The sequence below is a fragment of the Heptranchias perlo genome, chromosome 11 (assembly GCF_035084215.1).
Source record: "Heptranchias perlo isolate sHepPer1 chromosome 11, sHepPer1.hap1, whole genome shotgun sequence".
NCBI classification, from domain to species: Eukaryota; Metazoa; Chordata; class Chondrichthyes; order Hexanchiformes; family Hexanchidae; genus Heptranchias; species Heptranchias perlo.
The window spans coordinates 67,125,804-67,145,712 of record NC_090335.1 but is presented as its reverse complement, the minus strand read 5'-3'; the positions used below and the strand labels follow the sequence as shown (position 1 = coordinate 67,145,712).

The 19,909-nt window shown below is 45.0% G+C and overlaps 1 protein-coding gene across 2 annotated transcripts in view; it reads right to left on the bottom strand.

Moving 5' to 3' along the window:
* The window catches only part of LOC137327462 (immunoglobulin superfamily member 5-like), a 39,838-nt gene extending 20,627 nt beyond the window's left edge, over positions 1-19,211 (bottom strand). Inside the window, exons 1-5 of one of the 2 annotated variants that reach the window (XM_067993313.1) lie at positions 19,191-19,211; positions 18,846-19,058; positions 10,973-11,054; positions 7,249-7,563; positions 3,933-4,232 (exon numbers count right to left, since the gene is read on the bottom strand). In XM_067993313.1, coding sequence (XP_067849414.1) covers positions 3,933-4,232; positions 7,249-7,563; positions 10,973-11,018 — 661 coding nt within the window. In that variant the 5' untranslated portion in view covers positions 11,019-11,054; positions 18,846-19,058; positions 19,191-19,211. The other variant, XM_067993314.1, reaches the window with a different exon arrangement.
* Positions 19,212-19,909: the final 698 nt, after the last annotated feature.

Genomic DNA, 19,909 nt, shown 5'->3' with positions numbered 1-19,909 from the left:
CCAAAGAGTATACTTCTTATGTGAGCCTTCGTATAGACAGTGCTTGTTGGTAGGCTGTTTGACTTTGAGAGTGTAATGGCAGAGTCTGACCCTGTTGTCACCCAATGTCTACATCCATGCAGTTGACAACAGTTGACAGCAATTAGGACGACCTGACTGGTTTTCCCTTCCCTACCCTAGGGAGATTGAGGTCAATTGTAGCACCCCCATCATCGCCCATCTGAGATCAGTTAACTCAGCACAGACTATCAAATGGAACCTAGGACCTTCGTGGCCTGGCAGTCACTTATCCACTGAGCTATTGGAAGAGCTCTGAAACTGAAGATTCATTGAGAAATAATCCAATTTAATAAGAAGAAGAAATAGTAAAGAACACCAGCAAATCCTTTGTCCTTCAAATTTCCCACATAACAACAGTGACCACATTTCAAAAGTACCTCATTGGCTGTAAAGCGCTTTGGGATATCCTGAGGTTGTATAAGGCGCTATATAAATGCCAATCTTTTTATGATATAATTGTCACAAAATACTACATTTAAGATACTGGTTTCTCAGTATAGTATTCTGCAGTATCTTTGTGATTTTGGAGCTAACATAATGTGATGAGATTTTACAAGACCCTACCAGACATCAATGTGTCTGTCAAAGGAAATCATAGTATTAGCAATGTTTAAAAAGAGAATAAATTGTCAATTCATTAGCTCATTCTTTTACTGCCCTCTCCTGCATGTTGACATGAAGGAAGTTTTGATCGGGTGTTGATGTCCCTGCCACCTGCTCCTGTAGGGGCCACTGTTGTTACTTTTATCCACATCATGCGGAATATTTGACAAATTATATCAGACTGCATTGGTTAGTTATTAATATTGATATATAAGTAACCCCTTATTGTGAACAAAATGAATTGAAGAATGAGCAAATAGCTATTAAATACCAACAATCAGTTTGAGAAGTGGAAAAGGGAGAACAAATGCTAATCGTGAAAAATCAAAGTTTCCAATCCATCAGGTAGGTGTCCTGTATCTAGTCTGAGTACCAGAAACTCATTAACAGAGAAATCATGGAAAAAAATCCATAATTTAACAGGGTGTTGTAGAGGTAATGAGGGCAGATTGTGTCAGCAAATTCAACAGGGGGCTGGATGGATATTTGATGAGGGAAGTGATTGAGGTATGAGAGATAGAAGAGTGTATTATACTGTCTGAACTTTTAGACCAGTCTGAGGGACTATACTGATCGTTTCCAGTCTTGTACGTTCTTTTGCCTCAATTTGCCCTAATGGTCCCTGGTAGTGCACAACAACTTAAGAAAGTGTACCAAACAATTAAAAATTACATACAAAAACCTTCATTATTTAAACATCAAATATCTCATCTTTTTTAGAAGCTGGAGCTTTTGGTATAAACGTGCAATTTAATTTGCTTCATAAAAGCTGAGAAGTTTTCCAAAAATATTCTTGTTAACATTTCTCTGCTATTACAACAGCCTGAGTACTGCCATCACAAAGATGTATCATATCGTCCCTGTCATATGATTAAGCATAATGGTTACTTCAAAGTAGGTTATTCTCTATAAATACATTCAAAGCTCAAACAAAGATTCCTGATTCTGAATGTTCTTGCCTCTGTTCCCAAAGGCACAGACTCATGGTTATTGGCAGTTCTCTGCCACTTCTCCGACAATTTTGATATATATTAATGACTTGGACTTCGGTGTACAGGACACAATTTCAAAATATTTTTTTTATTCGTTCATGGGGTGTGGGCGTCGCTGGCAAGGCCGGCATTTATTGCCCATCCCTAATTGCCCTTGAGAAGGTGGTGGCGAGCCACTGCAGTCCATGTAGTGAAGGTTCTCCCACAGTGTTGTTAGGTAGGGAGTTCCAGGATTTTGACCCAGTGACAATGAAGGAACGGCGATACATTTCCAAGTCGGAATGGTGTGTGACTCGGAGGGGAACATGCAGGTGGTATTGTTCCAATGTGCCTGCTGCCCTTGTCCTTCAGGTTGCAGGTTTGGGAGGTGCTGTCGAAGAAGCCTTGGCGAGTTGCTGCAGTGCGTCCTGTTGATGGTACACACTGCAGCCACGGTGCCCCGATGGTGAAGGGAGTGAATGTCTAGGGTGGTGGATGGGGTGCCAATCAAGAGGGCTGCTTTGTCCTGGATGGTGTCGAGCTTCTTGAGTGTTGGAGCTGCACTCATCCAGGCAAGTGGAGAGTATTCCATCACACTCCTGACTTGTGCCTTGTAGATGGTGGAAAGACTTTGGGGAGTCAGGAGGTGAGTCACTTGCCGCAGAATACCCAGCCTCTGACCTGCTCTTATAGCCACAGTATTTATGTGGCTGGTCCATTTAAGTTTTTGGTCAATGGTGACTCCCAGGATGTTGATGGTGGAGGATTCAACGATGGAAATGCCGTTGAATGTAAAGGGGAGGTAGTTAGACTTTCTTTTGTTGGAGATGGTCATTGCCTGGCACTTGCCTGGCGCAAATGTTACTTGCCACTTACCAAGCCTGGATGTTGTCCAGGTCTTGCTGCATGCAGGCATGGACTGCTTCATTATCTGAGGGGTTGCGAATGGAACTGAACAATTTGTAGATGACACAAAACTGGGAAGTGTAGTAAACAGTGAGGAGGATAGTAATAGACTTCAAGAGGACATAAACAGGCTGGTGGAATGGGCGGACACATGGCAGATGAAATTTAACGCAGAGAAGTGCAAAGTGATACATTTTGGTAGGAAGAACGAGGAGAGGCAATATAAACTAAAGGATACAATTGTAAAGGGGGTGCAGGAACAGAGAGGCCTGGGGGTATATGTGCACAAACCTTTGCAGGTGGCAGGACAGGTTGAGAAAGCGTTTAAAAAAGCATATGGGACCCTAGGCTTTATAATTAGAGGCATAGAGTACAAAAGCAAGGAAGTTATGTTGAACCTTTATAAAACACTGGTTCGGTCACAGCTGGAGTATTGTGTCCAATTCTGGGCACCACACTTTAGGAAGGATGTGAAGGCCTTAGAGAGGGTGCAGAAAAGATTTACTAGAATGGTTCCAGGGATGAGGGACTTCAGTTACGTGGATAGACTGGAGAAGCTGGGATTGTTCTCCTTAGAGCCGAGAAGGTTAAGAGGAGATTTGATAGAAGTGTTCAAAATCAAGAAGGGTTCAGATAAAGTAAATAAAGAGAAACTCTTCCATTGGGGTGAGAACCAGAGGACACAGATTTAAGGTGATTGGTGAAAGAACCAAAGGCGACATGAAGAGAAACATTTTTACGCAGTGAGTAGTTATGATCTAGAATGCGCTGTCTGAAAGGGTGGTGGAGGCAGATTCAATCATGGCTTTCAAAAAGGAATTGGATAAACACTTGAAGGGAAAAAAAATTCAGGGCTACGGGGAAAGAGCGGGGGATTGGGACTAACTGGATTGCTCTTATAAAAGCAGGCATGGGCTTGATAGGCCATTTGGCCTCCTTCTGTGCTGTAACCATTCTATGACTGTATGATTCTATCATACAAGATCATTCTGCGTTTGTGAGCCGGGACAATGAATGTTCGCAGGATATTTGGTCATGGGTGGAATCACACCTGAACCTGATCCTGTCCTCACCTGACGTCTGCACACATGTACATTACAGCAGGAATCAAAGGACAATGAATATTCTCCCCCTCATTAGCCTGGGGGCTCTGAATCCAATTATAATGGCGCAGTCGCCAACCAATTAACTAATTCAGCATTTTCCAGGAAATGAACTTGGGATGTTCATGTTCTATATGGCTCATTTCCACACTGAACTTAAGATTCATCTAGCGAACCAGCAAGAGAGCCCTCACACGGCTTTGGTTTAATGTAGATTTTGTCCCTTTGACCAATTGGCAACTCACTGTACTAAACAAACCCAATTTCACTTATAAGGCATTCTACTTACGTGGTTCCACTGTGATGTAAAGTACAGCAGTTTTAGGCTGATGAAGAGCCTGTATGGTGGCCAGACACGCAACTTCAGCATTGGCACTAAGTGTGAGATTTAAGGTGCTGAGGGAATTGTAGAGATGTCCTGAAGATGGGCTATTGGTGGTGGTGTACATTCTTGAATCCACTGCTGTTTGGTTTCTTGTCCAGGTGATAGTTGGTTCAGGATTCCAGCCTTCTGCCTTACAGACAATGTCTGTGCTACGGTTTAACACCACAGACGTAACCTTGCTCACAAAAGATACCATTCCATCGACTGTGGCATAATAACAGCAGAGATTTTGTTTTATACAGTGTTTCATCAGAGATAAATTTGCCACTTATTTTTTTTTAAGCCTTGTATTAAAACTATTCTAAAATTAGTTCAAATGCTTTATTTATTACAGAACTTCTTCCTCCCGTCACCTTACTCACACATGCGGGAGTATGTTTTATATTATTCATTCTCAGGCGTCACTGGCAAGGCCGGCATTTATTGCCCATCCCTAATTTCCCCGAGAAGGTAGTGGTGGGCCTTCTACTTGAACTGCTGGTAGCTTTTTGATACAACTGTGTGGCTTGCTAGACCACTTGCGATTGTAGTTAAGAGTCAACCACGTTGGTGTAGAACTGGAGTCACACATAGGCCAGACCGGGTAAGGACGGCAGGTTTCTTTCCCTAAAGGACGTCAGTGAACCAATTGGGTTTTTACGACAACCAGACAGCTTCATGGTCACTTATACTGATGCCAGCTTTTTATTTCCAGATTTTTTTTTAAATTGAATTCAAATTTTCAACTTGCCATGGTGGGATTTGAACTCTTGGGATTTATTAGTCTTGGCCTCTGGATTACTAGCCCAGTAACATAACACTCACTTTACCATACCCTGAAGTGTAGGTAACCTGCTCTCAGGGCTCTGCCCATAGTGCTCTGAAACCAGCTGTTCCATATATAGATGCAGGTGATGGAGTAAACCATTAGTTGTGGACGTAAATGACATGTAAATGATCTGACCTGCAGAGGACCAAAGGCCATGGAACTGTGGCCCTACGAATGTTCCGTCGGATTAAGATCCCCTGTTGCAGCAAGGTAAGTGCCCAGAGCTGACCCTGCGTGCATACTCACTGGTGTCTCTGTATTTTACTTCAGAGCCAAGCGGGTCACTGGAGGTTGGCAGCTAACAACAAATGTGAATGGAGAGTGCCACACAAAGGTTGCTCTTTTGAGACAGGGATATTTAAAAAATGTTAAAGTAGAAGTAGCTCTAGACACCTTTTAAAAAGAGCTGTGAATGCTTTGTGGTGAGCCACAGATCGATATTGGTAAAGGCCAATACAGCTGGATGCCCATTCACTCTCCTGGATAGGGGATGGTTGTGAATATGTGTGTTGGGCGGAGAGAGAGGGGTGGGCGGAGAGGGAGGGGGGAGGTGAATCAAAATGACCTAAACAGGATGAAAATGCTTCTCATGGGCCTGAAGAGTGTGGGCAGAACTGAATACACTCAAAATTAAAGTGCACAAGGTAGAAAGAAAACCAAACAAAGGCGAGGATTGAAAGGATTGCCTTCACATCAGTAATTGAATAGTATGGAAAGCTGTAGTGATGCAATTCCTTTGATCCTTCAGATAATCTTTTTAATCCCCTGTCCCGACTCCCACCCTTTTCATTTCCTTGTCATCTCATGCTTGAAGCCTCTGATCCTATTGGATGAATTAGCGATTTGTTCCTCACTTCAAGAAAACTAACATTTGGGCTAGCAATGTTCACAAAGTCAAGATGGGGCCTGAAATATGATACTTGATACAAATCTGGTGAACCCTCTCCTCCCTACACCTTGACACAAACTTCCCTTTGTTTCTATCCAGTAGCTCTATTATTAGCTACAATAAAGGCTTCCAGCTGAGGTAAGAATGGAATGGTAACGGTAAAAAGAACTGAAGCTCTATTAGAATGGAAAGAAGAGATTTTTTTTTAACAATACATAAAATGTTAAAGCGCATAAAAGTAATTTTTAACAATGAATACAATTATTCTAATTCACAGTTCCAGATTGGTGTCGTTTTTTTTTCTTGGTTAGTGCAGTGATAATGATAAAAAAGAAAGGAAAAAGGAAGAGAGAATTATACTGAATTAAAAACAGAAAATGCTGGAAGCACTCAGCAGGTCAGGCAACATCTGTGGAGAGGGAAGCAAAATTAACATTTCAGAGTGACCTCTCATCAGAACTGAAGAGAATTACACTGGCCATGGGAGCCTTCCAATTTTTGCCGGATTTTCCATGCTTCCCTTCACCTATCCTATTCTGCTGTAACCAATTTACACCTCCTCTTTTGTTTCTAGATTTGTCTCATTATTGTTATAAACTGGATAGCCTGGTGGTGAAGGATGGAATACTAGAGCCTGGTCCTCAGTTGCTTCCAAGCCTTTATTCACAAAGATCCACGTTACCCATACCACACCCTAGATAAGCTCTCATATAAATGGATACAAGAGAGCTCCCAATTGATACAAACCACCTGAATACAATTAACACTAATTGATATAAATCACATGCATACAATTGACAATTACCACCCTCCTTGCCTTGCACCATCATCATTTTTGTTATTTAATCACTCCTGCCCTCCACCCTATCACAGACCTCTCCCTTTTGTTCTTTCTCTTCCCCCTTCCTCCTTTTCCCTGGCTCTTTATTTGATTAAAAGCTGTTCATCTCTAACGTCTTCCAGCACTGATAAACGGTCATCGACCTGAAACTTTAACTCTTGTTTCTCGCTCCACAGATGCTGCCTGACCTGCTGAGTGTTTCCAGCATTTTCTGTTTTTCATAGAATCATACAACACAGAAGGAGGCCATTCAACCCATTGTGCTTGTGCAAGCTCTTTGAAAGAGCTATCCAATTAGATCCACTCCACTGCTCTTTCCCCATCGCCCTGCAAATGTTTCCCTTTCATGTATATATCCAATTCCCTTTTGAAAATTACTATTGGATCTGCTTCCACCACTCTTCCAGGTAGTGCATTCTAGATCATAACAACTTGCTGCGTAAAAACAATTTATCCCCATCTCCTCCCTGGCTTTTTTGCCAATTATCTTAAATCTGTGTTCTCTGGTTACCGACCCTCCTGCCAGTGGAAACAGTTTCTTCACTATCCACTCTATCGAAACCCCTCATAATTTTGAGCACCTCTATTAAGTCTCCCCTTAACCTTCTCTGCTCTAAGGAGAACATTCCCAGCTTCTCTAGTCTCTCCACATAACTGAAGTCCCTCAGAGAATTATACTGACCTTGCACAAACAAATCTGCCTGCTGACTTCCCTCAGTTTGGAGACTGCACTTCACGGTCACATTGTTGTTCAAGGTCACTGCTGAGATGACAAGTTCCGAAGTAAACGTGTTCTCAGTTGTATAATTGCGTTGTCCAAACTGAGAGTCCGTAATAATTGGTCCCTCTGGTGTTACAGAAAGGACAGGTGTCTTACCCATTATCCAGATTATAATCAACCAGGGCTGAGACACTGTGCAGTTGAATGCAGCATCACTGTTAAGCAAAGCAAAAGCACTTTTTGGACCTTCTATGATTCTAGTAGATAAACACATACCTAAAAGAGAAATAGTTGATATTAGATAAAAGTAACATTGAGCCGAGCAACAGATCGTACCTTGAAGAAAAGAGGAAATTGGTAACAAAAAGCCTCTTGGCATTCAAACACTACACAGTCATGCTGTACTCATAATTTTGCCTTGAGGATGTAACATCTGGGTTCGATATGATAAAGACTTCAAAAGGGACGTGAGTCTAAGCAGGACTCTACTGTGTATCTCCTGTGTAGTGTGGCTAGGTATGGGTTAAGTGTGATTGTGTTTTTTTTAAAAAGCCTGATACTTACGCACACAAAGGCCTAGAAATTGGGCCATGACCATTTTTGGGCGCCCAGGGGCCGGGGCGGAGGTCGCGTTGGGAAATGTGCACGCATTTCCTTCCCGCTGTAATAGTCTGAGCAGCGCCTGAAAAACGGGCACTGCGTGGACCAATTGCTAGGCCATTGGCTATGTTACAAGTGGGAAACTTGTACTTTTTCATTGTTTAAAAAAAAATTGCTTGGACTTTAATGAAAAGTTAAGTGAAAAAAACCCCAGTAAAGCTGATACATTCCAGTACGTTGAGCAGCAGAGAGTTGGCACGTGAGTTCAAATCAAAACACTTAAAACAAAAGGATTATGTTTTCACACTGGCGGATTTGTTAGAAAGATGGATGGGTCATTGGCCACCACTTTGCACAACAGTGTCCCAACGTTCTCCTGGAAAATAGCAAGTGATGTTATGGCTGTGAAGAAGCGATGAAGGCTGTAGTGAGTATGGAACATCACTGAATCTGAAATGCTAGTCCCAATTGGGATGGCTTGGATATTTAGAGAAAAAACAATCAGAAAATGGCTCTGTCCAGATTGGCTCAGGCCTGAACGCTCCGTGGTTTAAAAAGAATAATGTCAACACACGTACATAGAGAGGCAGTACAGCTCTCTCCATATTCACGATATCATTACCCCAAAAGAGTGTCTGATGAAGTAAGGAGGGAGGAGGCTCGTGTGGAGCATAAACACCAGCATAGACCAGTTGGGCCGAATGGCCTGTTTCTATGCTGTAAATTCTATGCAATTCCTGGTGGTCTAATGGTGGGCACGCATCTGATGCACTGGCAGTGCCTTTGGATGGGTATGGATCTGCTGTTAGTGATTGGAATTGACTACAATAGTAGCTGGATAGCTTTCTTTATCTAACCTTTTGCTTTTCCTTCAGTAGCGATTGACTGATTTGTGTCTGTTGTTTTGTTGTGGTTTAATCATTAAAGTTGACTTTTCTTAATGGTTCGGTGGGTGTGAATTATTTTCATTGCAGTGCAGAATCATAGAACCATAGAATCATAGAAAAGTTACAGCACAGAAGGAAGCCATTCGGCCCATTGAGTCCGTGCTGGCTCAATGCAAGAGCAATCCAGCTGGTCCCGCTCCCCTGCCCTATCCCCGTAGCCCTGCAAATTTTTTCCTTTCAAGTACTTATCCAGTTCCCTTTTGAAGGCCATGATTGAATCTGCCTCCACCACCCCCTAGGGCAGTGCATTCCAGATCCTTATCACCAGAAGTCTGAATCATTAATGGTATATTGGAGGTGAGAGTTGGATGTTCTTTTTTATTTTGTTTTTACGGAGATGAGGGATGTTCATGTTGGGGAATGGAACTCTTCCCATTTCCCCAGTCTGCGTCAGGCACTTCCAGGTCAGATAAAGCACAGACAGATACAGTGTAAAGGTCCTTATTCTCTGCGCTAACAATGTGTCTCACCCCCAGCCTCAGAAGGGCACCTCTTGCTGCAGATTTGTTCATTTCCCACATCAAATATCCTTAGACCTGTATGAGTGACATTGCCAATTAAGGGCAGTTTGGTTCCATAGGTCTACACCCACTAGGTATTGGACTGAGACAGTCAAAGATCATTTCACATAAGACCTTTGCAGCCAGCAGATAGAGACTTTCATCTCATCAGTTTAGGCTGGATTTTGACCCAGGTCCCAGAGGTGAAAGGCCAGTGACTAACCCACTGCATCACCCAGTGCCATGGGGGAGATGGGGGGCGTGGATGTTCTGATTCCTGACAATCCAGGATGGGCGCATGTTTGATTGGAATAGGTGTATACCTATTGCCTGCTGGCCTGTTGGGATGGAGTGCTCCTGTCCTGACCATGCATCCAATGCCTGCCAATTGATTCAGATGGCTATGCATCGAATGCCAGCCAATCTATTGAATATGCTTTGTCCACTTTTCTTTGCCATTTACTGGTAAGGATGTGCCTGGATAGCTGACAGTCTACTTGGTTGGGTGTATGACTGATTGTTGGCAATGTAATAGCATAAGTATACATCTGAAGTCTTGCAATCGATTACAATGGGTAATGAAATGCATCCAGTTTCTAGAAGACTAGCAGAGGGCATGTATTTGCTGCTCTTACGTGAAAAAAACCATATCCGTTCAAAAAAGTTCTCCTCAATAATTCATTGACCCAAACTTTCAAACTAAAGCTCAGAGGATTGAAATTTTGCATCTTCCAAATCAGTAGCCAAATTTATCTAAATACTCATATCATTTAAATATACAATTTCAGATTCTTTTGCATAATATCACATTTTGAGTCGACACCCTTGTTAGGTGTTAGCCTTGGCTCAGTGGTAGCTCTCTTGCCTTTGAGTCAAAAGATTATGGGTTCCAGTCCCATTTCAGAGACTTGAGCACATAATCTAGGCTGACACTCCCCGTGACAGCACTGAGGGAGTGCTGCACTGTCGGAGGTGCCGCCTTTCGGATGAAATATTAAACCGAGACCCCATCTGCCCTCTCGGGTGGATGTAAAAGATCCTGCGGCACTGTTTCGAAGAAGAGCAGGCTAGTTCTCTCCAGTGCCCTGGCCAACATTTATCCCTCAACCGACATTACTAAAATAGATTATCTTGTCGTTATCACATTGCTGTTTATGGGAACTTGCTGTGCGCAAATTGGCTGCCGTGTTTCCCACATTACAACAGTAACTACACTTCAAAAGTACTTAATTGGCTGTAAAGCGCTTTGGGGAACATCCTGAGATCATGAACGGTGCTATATAAATGCAAGTCTTTATTTTTCTTTCCGAGGGTAGGGAAGGGAAAAATCAGCTAGGGATCCCAATTCTGATCAGTGGCCAGCAATTCCTGTTGGAAAGGGTAAGTGTGTGGACAGAATCGAACTTAGCTGTGATGCCCTCCTCCCACACAACCTGCTGACATTCACTATCTAGAGTCACGCCTGAAGAATAATCACTTGAAAGAGGGTAATGGAGGGCTGCTTGTGACCTTGGAACCATAACCCAGCATGACAACACAGAGAAAATTGGAGGGGGGAGTAGAAACATAAATACATCACAAGTTTTCACAATGGTTATATCTGATTGTAAAATGCTCACTATTGTATAATTTACTCACCCAAAGATATGCTAAATAACTTCAGAATTGTTCTGACAGTCGCCATGATGTCTGACAGGGATTCTCATCTCAAAGGTCGTGGCTGAAATGAGAAAATCTAGATTATTAAGAGAAATATAATAATAACTTACACTAATGCTCAGTTACAATGCTTCTGACTGCCAGTGCAAGAAGGCCTCACAACTTCCCTGTTGGTCCATACCTGCATCTGAGAAAGTGTAAAGGAAGTGCTCTGTTCCACTCATGCATGACCAAATGTTAATTTAACAAGATGAATCACATTCCTCAGATAGAGTGGCAGACAAGTACAGAAAAGCACATACCAGTGTCTGAGCAACACTCTCTGCAATAGAAATTGGACAGAAACAAGGAAGAAACAAAGGCCAAGTAATTCAATTGTGTTGTGCCCATTTTATAGGTGTAAAATGGGCCCATAAGAGCCCAAAATGGGGGGGCAGTGTGCACATACTCATTCCAAGCCGGATGTACACCACCTGCCATATTGGATGCGTCCAGTATCGGAAGTATTAAAAATGCTCATTATAATGTTTAAATAAGGGCCCTACACTTGTTGTAGGACTCATGTGAAATTGGTCTGCCCCAGCACCTCACAAATCATATGATAAACTCGCTCAGCAAATCATGGCAGTAACAGGCAGCAGGGACCCTGCAGCAGCACTGTTTAAAGGGCACATCCACTCCATACAGATTAATTGCTGGTTCTTCCTTATAGGCTGCCAGTTAACTTCTGGGTGTTTTCTTTATGCCTATTTTTTGCAATCCACAACTGAATTGTGACATTGTGACTTCTGCTGACAATTTTTTTGCTGGTGCTGGAAAGCTTTAATCTGCCTTGAACACAGTTTTATTGCAGCCATGGGTGGTCTGGTAGAGCTGCCTTTGGAGCTGGAGGACAAGGAGAGAACAGGAGCAGCTGGGAGAAGAGGGAGGAGAAGTAGACTGCGCAGGAGGCCGAACCCACAGCTGGTCTTCTACCTGAACTTCACCGAGGAGCAGCCTACGAGACGCCTTCACCAAGGAGACCGTCACTGAGCTATGTCACCTGCTGCAGCCACAACCTGAGCCTCGCACCAGGGCATGGACAGCTGTCAAGGTCACTGTGACCCTTAACTTTTATGCGACTGGCTCCTTCCAGGCTGCAGCAGGTGACATCAGCAACAACTCTCAGTTTGCTGTGAACGGCTGTATCCGGGAGGAAGGGGAATCACTGCTGCAGGCCATGGGAGCCTGCGACAGCACCACTGGAGACTTTAACATTTAAATCTGCCCCCTTCCCATGACATTGCAACACTGTGCGTAGCATTTCAAGCGACCGGCCTTGCTATGTCACAAATGACAGGAAATATGTCAACAAGAACTTGCATTTTTCGAACGTCTTTAATGTAGAAAAATGTCCTAAGGAGTTTTGAAGAGGGATAAGGAAAATAGATGCTGAGCCAAAGAAGGAAAGATTAGGAAGGGTGACCAAAAGCTTAGTCAAAGAGATGGGTTTTAAGGAGGGCCTTAAAGGAGGAGAGGAAGGTGGAGAGGTAGAGGGAGTTAGAGGTGGAATTCCAGAGAATGGGACCCAGGCAGCTGAAGGCACGGCCGCCAATGGTGGAGTGAAGAGACAGGGATCCACAAGAGGCAGAAGTCAGAAGAACAGAGCGTACAGAGGGGGTTGTAGGGCTGGAGGAGGTCACAGGAAGGGGATGGGAGCAAGCCCATGGAGGGATTTAAACTCAAGGAGGAGAATTTTAAATTGGAGGCGTCAGGGAACAAGAGCCAATGTAGATCAGCGAGGACGGGTTTGATGGGTGAGCAGGACTTGCCGCAGGATAGATTATGGGCAGCAGCATTTTGGATGAGCTGAAGGATGGAAGGCCGGCCAGGAGAGCACGGAAGTAATGGAATTTGGAGGCAATAAAGGCATGGATGAGTGTTTCAGCAGCAGTTGGGCTGAGGTAGGGACAGAGCTAGATGATGTTATAAAGGTGGAAAAAGGCAGCCTTTGTGATGGAGAGAATATGAGGTCTGAAGCTCAGCTTGGGATTGAACAGGATGCCATGGTTACGAACATTTTGGTTCAACCTGAGACAGTGTCCAGGGAGGGGAATGGGTTGGTCCTTTTTGCGTATGATGTATTCCTCTTAATTGCACTTCATTAAAATGCACCCACCCATATTTGGGTGGATGTATTGCATGGCCAATGTCACTTCCGGTGGAAAGTCCCAGGAGTGGCGGTGGCTGGGCAGGGCATCGGCAGCATGGTCCCCTGCCCAATTACCTTTCCCTGCCCATTGGAGTTACACCTGGAAGCCGGTATATATCCAGAGGGAAAATCTGCCCCAAAGTTCTCCCAGCCACGGAGAAACCAAACCAAAAAACCCTTACTCTGTAATACACATGCTTCACTTACAAAATGCTTGTCAAAAATGGAGGATCTGTTGCTCTGATGCAAACGGACCCTTCTGTGACCAGTTAAATAAACCAGCCTGGAGTCTCATGGATTATTCTTCTCACATCATTTTGTACTTAAATTGATGATATTCTCTCAAAATCTTGTTATGTGCGGCAACGTAGCTAAAAATGAGGTGCCAACCTGGTGAAGCTACAACTCAGGACTACACGCATGCTAAACAGCAGAAGCAACATGCTATAGACAGAGCTAAACGATTCCACAACCAATGGATCAGATCAAAGCTCTGCATTCCTGCCACATCCAGTCGTGAATAGTGGTGGACAATTAAACAACTAACGGGAGGAGGAGGCTCTGCAAACATCCCCATCCTCAATGATGGCGGAGTCCAACATGTGAGTGCAAAAGACAAGGCTGAAGCGTTTGCAAACATCTTAAGCCAGAAGTGCCGAGTGGATGATCCATCTTGGCCTCCTCCCGATATCCCCACCATCACAGCAGTCAGTCTTCAGCCAATTCGATTCACTCCACGTGATATCAAGAAATGGCTGAGTGCACTGGATACAGCAAAAGCTTTGGGCCCCGACAACATTCCGGCTGTAGTACTGAAGACCTTGCTGCGCCTCTAGCCAAACTGTTCCAGTACAGCTACAACACTGGCATCTACCCAACAATATGGAAAATTGCCCAGGTATGTCCTGTCCACAAAAAGCAGGACAAATCCAATCCGGCCAATTAGAGTCATAGAGTCATAGAGTTATACAGCACGGATAGAGGCCCTTCGGCCCATCGTGTCCGCGCCGGCCATCAGCCCTGTCTACTCTAATCCCATATTCCAGCATTTGGTCCGTAGCCTTGTATGCTATGGCATTTCAAGTGCTCATCCAAATGCTTCTTGAATGTTGTGAGGGTTCCTGCCTCCACAACCCTCTCAGGCAGTGAGTTCAAGACTCCAACCACCCTCTGGGTGAAAAAGTTCTTTCTCAAATCCCCTCTAAACCTCCCGCCTTTTACCTTGAATCTATGTCCCCTTGTTATAGAACCCTCAACGAAGGGAAAAAGCTCCTTAGTATCCATCCTATCTGTGCCCCTCATAATTTTGTACACCTCAATCATGTCCCCCCTCAGCCTCCTCTGCTCCAAGGAAAACAAACCCAATCTTCCCAGTCTCTCTTCATAGCTGAAGCGCTCCAGCCCTGGTAGCATCCTGGTAACATCCTGGTGAATCTCCTCTGCACCCTCTCCAAAGCGATCACATCCTTCCTGCAGTGCGGCGACCAGAACTGCACACAGTACTCCAGCTGTGGCCTAACCAGTGTTTTATACAGCTCCATCATAACCTCCTTGCTCTTATATTCTATGCCTCGGCTAATAAAGGCAAGTATCCCATATGCCTTCTTTACCACCTTATCTACCTGTTCCGCCGCCTTCAGGGATCTGTGAACTTGCACACCAAGATCCCTCTGACCCTCTGTCTTGCCTAGGGTCCTCCCATTCATTGTGTATTCCCTTGCCTTGTTAGTCCCTCCAAAGTGCATCACCTCGCACTTTTCCGGGTTAAATTCCATTTGCCACTGTTCCGCCCATCTGACCAACCCATCTATATCGTCCTGCAGACTGAGGCTATCCTCCTCGCTATTTACCACCCTACCAATCTTTGTATCATCAGCGAACTTACTGATCATACCTTTTACATTCATATCCAAGTCATTAATGTAGACCACAAACAGCAAGGGACCCAGCACCGATCCCTGTGGTACCCCACTGGCCACAGGCTTCCAGTCACAAAAACAACCTTCGACCATCACCCTCTGCCTTCTGCCACTAATGATGTGGAGATGCCAGTGATGGACTGGGGTTGACAATTGTAAACAATTTTACAACACCAAGTTATAGTCCAGCAATTTTATTTTAAATTCACAAGCTTTCGGAGACTTCTTCCTTCCTCAGGTTAATGTTCAGGAGCTCCTTGAAGCCTACGCATTTATACATATAGAACAATCCCTAGTGTTTACAGAATGCCCCTGCAACTGCCCGTTGCCAAGGCAATCACCGTGTTCAGACAGAGAGGTGTCACCTGCAGAACCCCCGAATACACATTCAACAAAAAAACAAACAGGGAAAAAAAACAGAGAGAGGCAGAAACATCCGGAAGGCAGAGAAAGCCAGCAAATGACCCATTATATTAAAAACAGATAACATTTGTTCGCTGGTGGGGTAACGTGTAGCGTGACATGAACCCAAGATCCCGGTTGAGGCCGTCCTCATGGGTGCTCATGGGCGGAACTTGGCTATCAATTTCTGCTCGACGATTTTGCGTTGTCGTGTGTCTCGAAGGCCGCCTTGGAGTACGCTTACCCGAAGGTCGGTGGATGAATGTCCATGACTGCTGAAGTGTTCCCCGACTGGGAGGGAACCCTCCTGTTTGGCGATTGTTGCGCGGTGTCCGTTCATCCGTTGTCGCAGCGTCTGCATGGTCTCGCCAATGTACCATGCTCTGGGGCATCCTTTCCTGCAACGTATGAGGTAGACAACGTTGGCCGAGTCACAGGAGTATGAACCATGCACCTGGTGGGTGGTGTCCTCTCGTGTGATGGTGGTATCTGTGTCGATGATCTGGCATGTCTTGCAGAGGTTACCGTGGCAGGGTTGTGTGGCGTCGTGGACGCTGTTCTCTTGAAAGCTAGGTAATTTGCTGCGAACGATGGTCTGTTTGAGGTTGGGTGGCTGTTTAAAGGCGAGTAGTGGAGGTGTGGGGATGGCCATAGCGAGGTGTTTGTCCTCATTGATGACATGTTGAAGGCTGCGGAGAACATGGCGTAGTTTCTCCGCTCCGGGGAAGTACTGGACGACAAAGGGTACTCTGTTGGTTGCGTCCCGTGTTAGTCTCCTGAGGAGGTCTATGCGATTTTTTGCTGTGGCCCGTCGGAACTGTCGATCGATGAGTTGAGCGTCATATCCCGTTCTTACTAGGGCGTCTTTCAGCGTCTGTAGGTGTCCATCGCGTTCCTCCTCGTCTGAGCAGACCCTGTGTATTCGCAGGGCCTGTCCATAGGGGATGGCCTCTTTGACGTGGTTAGGGTGGAAGCTGGAAAAGTGGAGCATCGTGAGGTTGTCCGTGGGCTTGTGGTAGAGTGAGGTGCTGAGGTGCCCGTCTTTGATGGAGATTCGTGTGTCCAAGAAAGAAACTGATTCTGAGGAGTAGTCCATGGTGAGCTTGATGGTGGGATGGAACTTGTTGATGTTATCGTGTAGTCTCTTTAGTGATTCCTTGCCGTGGGTCCATAGAAAGAAAATGTCGTCGATGTATCTGGTGTATAGTGTTGGTTGGAGGTCTTGTGCAGTGAAGAAGTCCTGCTCGAACTTGTGCATGAAAATGTTGGCGTATTGGGGTGCGAATTTGGTCCCCATGGCTGTTCCGTGTGTTTGGGTAAAGAACTGGTTATCGAAGGTGAAGACATTGTGATCCAGGATGAAGCGGATGAGTTGTAGGATGGCTTCCGGAGATTGGCTGTTTTTGGTGTTGAGTATTGATGCTGTCGCAGCGATGCCGTCATCGTGGGGGATACTGGTGTATAGTGCCGAGACGTCCATCGTGGTGAGAAGTGTTCCTGGTTCAACTGGTCCGTGGGTACTGAGTTTTTGTAGGAAGTCTGTAGTGTCGCCACTAAGCCAGTTTTGTATCCAAAGTGCCAAGGCACCCTGGATTCCATGGGCTCGTACCTTCTTGACCAGTCTCCTGTGGGGGACTTTATCGAAGGCCTTACTGAAATCCATGTATACCACATCTATTGCGTTACCCTCATCCACACGCCTAGTCACCCCCTCAAAAAATTCAATCAAATTAGTCAGACATGATCTTCCCTTGACAAAGCCATGTTGACTATCCCTGATTAATCCTTGCTTCTCCAAGTGGAGACTAATTTTGTCCTTCAGAATTTTTTCCAATAATTTTCCTACCACTGATGTTAGGCTCACTGGCCTGTAGTTCCCCGGTTTGTCCCTACTCCCCGTCAGTCTACTCTCAATCATCAACAAAGTGATGGAAGGTGTCGTGGACAGTGCTATCAAGCAGCACTTACTCACCAATAACCTGCACACCGATGCTCAGTTTGGGTTCCGCCAGAACCACTCAGCTCCAGACCTCATTACAGCCTTGGTCCAAACATGGACAAAAGAGCTGAATTCCAGAGGTGAGGTGAGAGTGACTGCCCTTGACATCAAGGCAGCATTTGACCGAGTGTGGCACCAAGGAGCCTGAGTAAAATTGAAGTCAATGGGAATCAGGGGGAAAACTCTCCAGTGGCTGGAGTCATACCTAGCACAAAGGAAGATGGTAGTGGTTGTTGGAGGCCAATCATCTCAGCCCCAGGACATTGCTGCAGGAGTTCCTCAGGGCAGTGTCCCAGGCCCAACTATCTACAGCTGCTTCATCGATGACCTTCCCTCCATCATAAGGTCAGAAATGGGGATGTTCGCTGATGATTGCAGTGTGCAGTTCCATTCGCAACCCCTCAAATAATGAAGCAGTCTGAGCCCGCATGCAGCAAGACCTGGACAACATCCAGGCTTCGGCTCATAAGTGGCAAGTAATATTTGCGCCAGACAAGTGCCAGGCAATGACCATCTCCAACAAGAGAGAGTCGAACCACCTCTGCTTGACATTCAACGGCATTACCATCGCTAAATCCCCCACCATCATCATCCTGGGGGGGGTCACCATTGACCAGAAACTTAACTGGACCAGCCATATAAATAGTGTGGCTACAAGAGCAGGTCAGAGGCTGGGTATTCTGCGGCGAGTGACTCACCTGCTGACTCCCCAAAGCCATTCCACCATCTACAAAGGCACAAGTCAGGAGTGTGATGGAATACTCTTCACTTGTCTGGATGAGTGCAGCTCCAACACTCAAGAAGCTCGACACCATCCAGGACAAAGCAGCCCGCTTGATTGGCACCCTTTCCACCACCCTAAACATTCACTCCCTTCACTACCGGCGCACAGTGGCTGCAGTGTGTACCATCCACAGGATGCACTGCAGCAACTCGCCAAGGCTTCTTCGACAGCACCTCCCAAACCCGCGACCTCTACCACCTAGAAGGACAAGAGCAGCAGGCACATGGGAACAACACCACCTGCACGTTCCCCTCCAAGTCACACACCATCCCGACTTGGAAATATATCACCGTTCCTTCATCGTCGCTGGGTCAAATTCCTGGAACTCCCTTCCGAACAGCACTGTGGGAGAACCTTCACTACACGGACTGCAGCGGTTCAAGAAGGCGGCTCACCACCACCTTCTCGAGGGCAATTAGGGATGGGCAATAAATGCCGGCCTGGCCAGCGACGCCCACATCCCATGAACGAATAAAAAAAAACGTTCCTTTTCTTTTAAAAAATTGACTGCCTTCTAACCGAGTGGCTAGTGTTTAAACATTAAGTTCGCTTCATACCTGATCTGCGGCCTTGCTAAGCAGCAAGAAAAGCTTTCATTTTTTTCATCTTCTTTGAAGTGTCAACACAACGTTCCAGTAAATCATCAAAGAACTTTCCAGTCGTCTCTCAAATGAGCGGTGGTCAATTCAAAGCCTTGGACAAAGGCCTTTTGAAAAACATTCGCAGTTAAAAACTGAAGCAGCTTTCAAACTTCCTGATCAGTGAAAAGCCTACTGAGTAAACAAAGTAAATTTATAAAGAAACAAAATGAAAATATCGTACAAAAAAAAAGTGAATCTCGTTACTGAGAAAGATCTTCGAGAAACAGCAAATTAGCAGGCAAAAGGAATGAACAATACCACCTCATATCAAAAAAGGATTACTTTCGTACCTAAATTAGAGGCTAAAGTCTGCAGGAACCAAAATGAGGTTTAATATTTAACCAGCTACTTACTAAGTACATAGCTGGTGTTTATACCTCGTACCAATAGCACCTCTTACAGACCCTCCCTTTCGTTCAATAACAGTCTTATGCTGAAATTCCTATTGTTTTGTAAAATGGGCAAAACACCTTGTTTTTTTTGTGTGGAAATTAACAAACCACCAATGAAATTAGGGGAACGTACACTTTTGAAATGTATGATTCCCAAGAATACAGCTGCACTACTGGTTACCAAAAAAAATGCAGCCATTCACGAATCACCCGCAATCATCATCTTTAAATGCCTTTCAAGCAGCCATTAAACCACTTAACCAGTGTAAACATTGGGAAGTTTGCTACAGAATGCACAATAATAGTACCTAAAATGGCTCAACGTCTGCAGACATTTTACTGACCAGTCCTGGTGTCCTCTGTTATGGAGTGTTGCATAACGTAGTTTTAGGAGTGTTTCATTACTGCATCACTAAAACCACAAATGCCTCACTTCAACATAGTGGGGGCGATTTTCAACCGTCGGCTGCCCGTTTCTCACCTGGTCCCCTTGGTGCAATGTTCAGGCGGGCCTGTAAATAGGCGAGCAGCCCACCCCGCCCACCGTGGGAGGCTGCTTAAGTACGCAAATAGGGATCTTACGCCGTT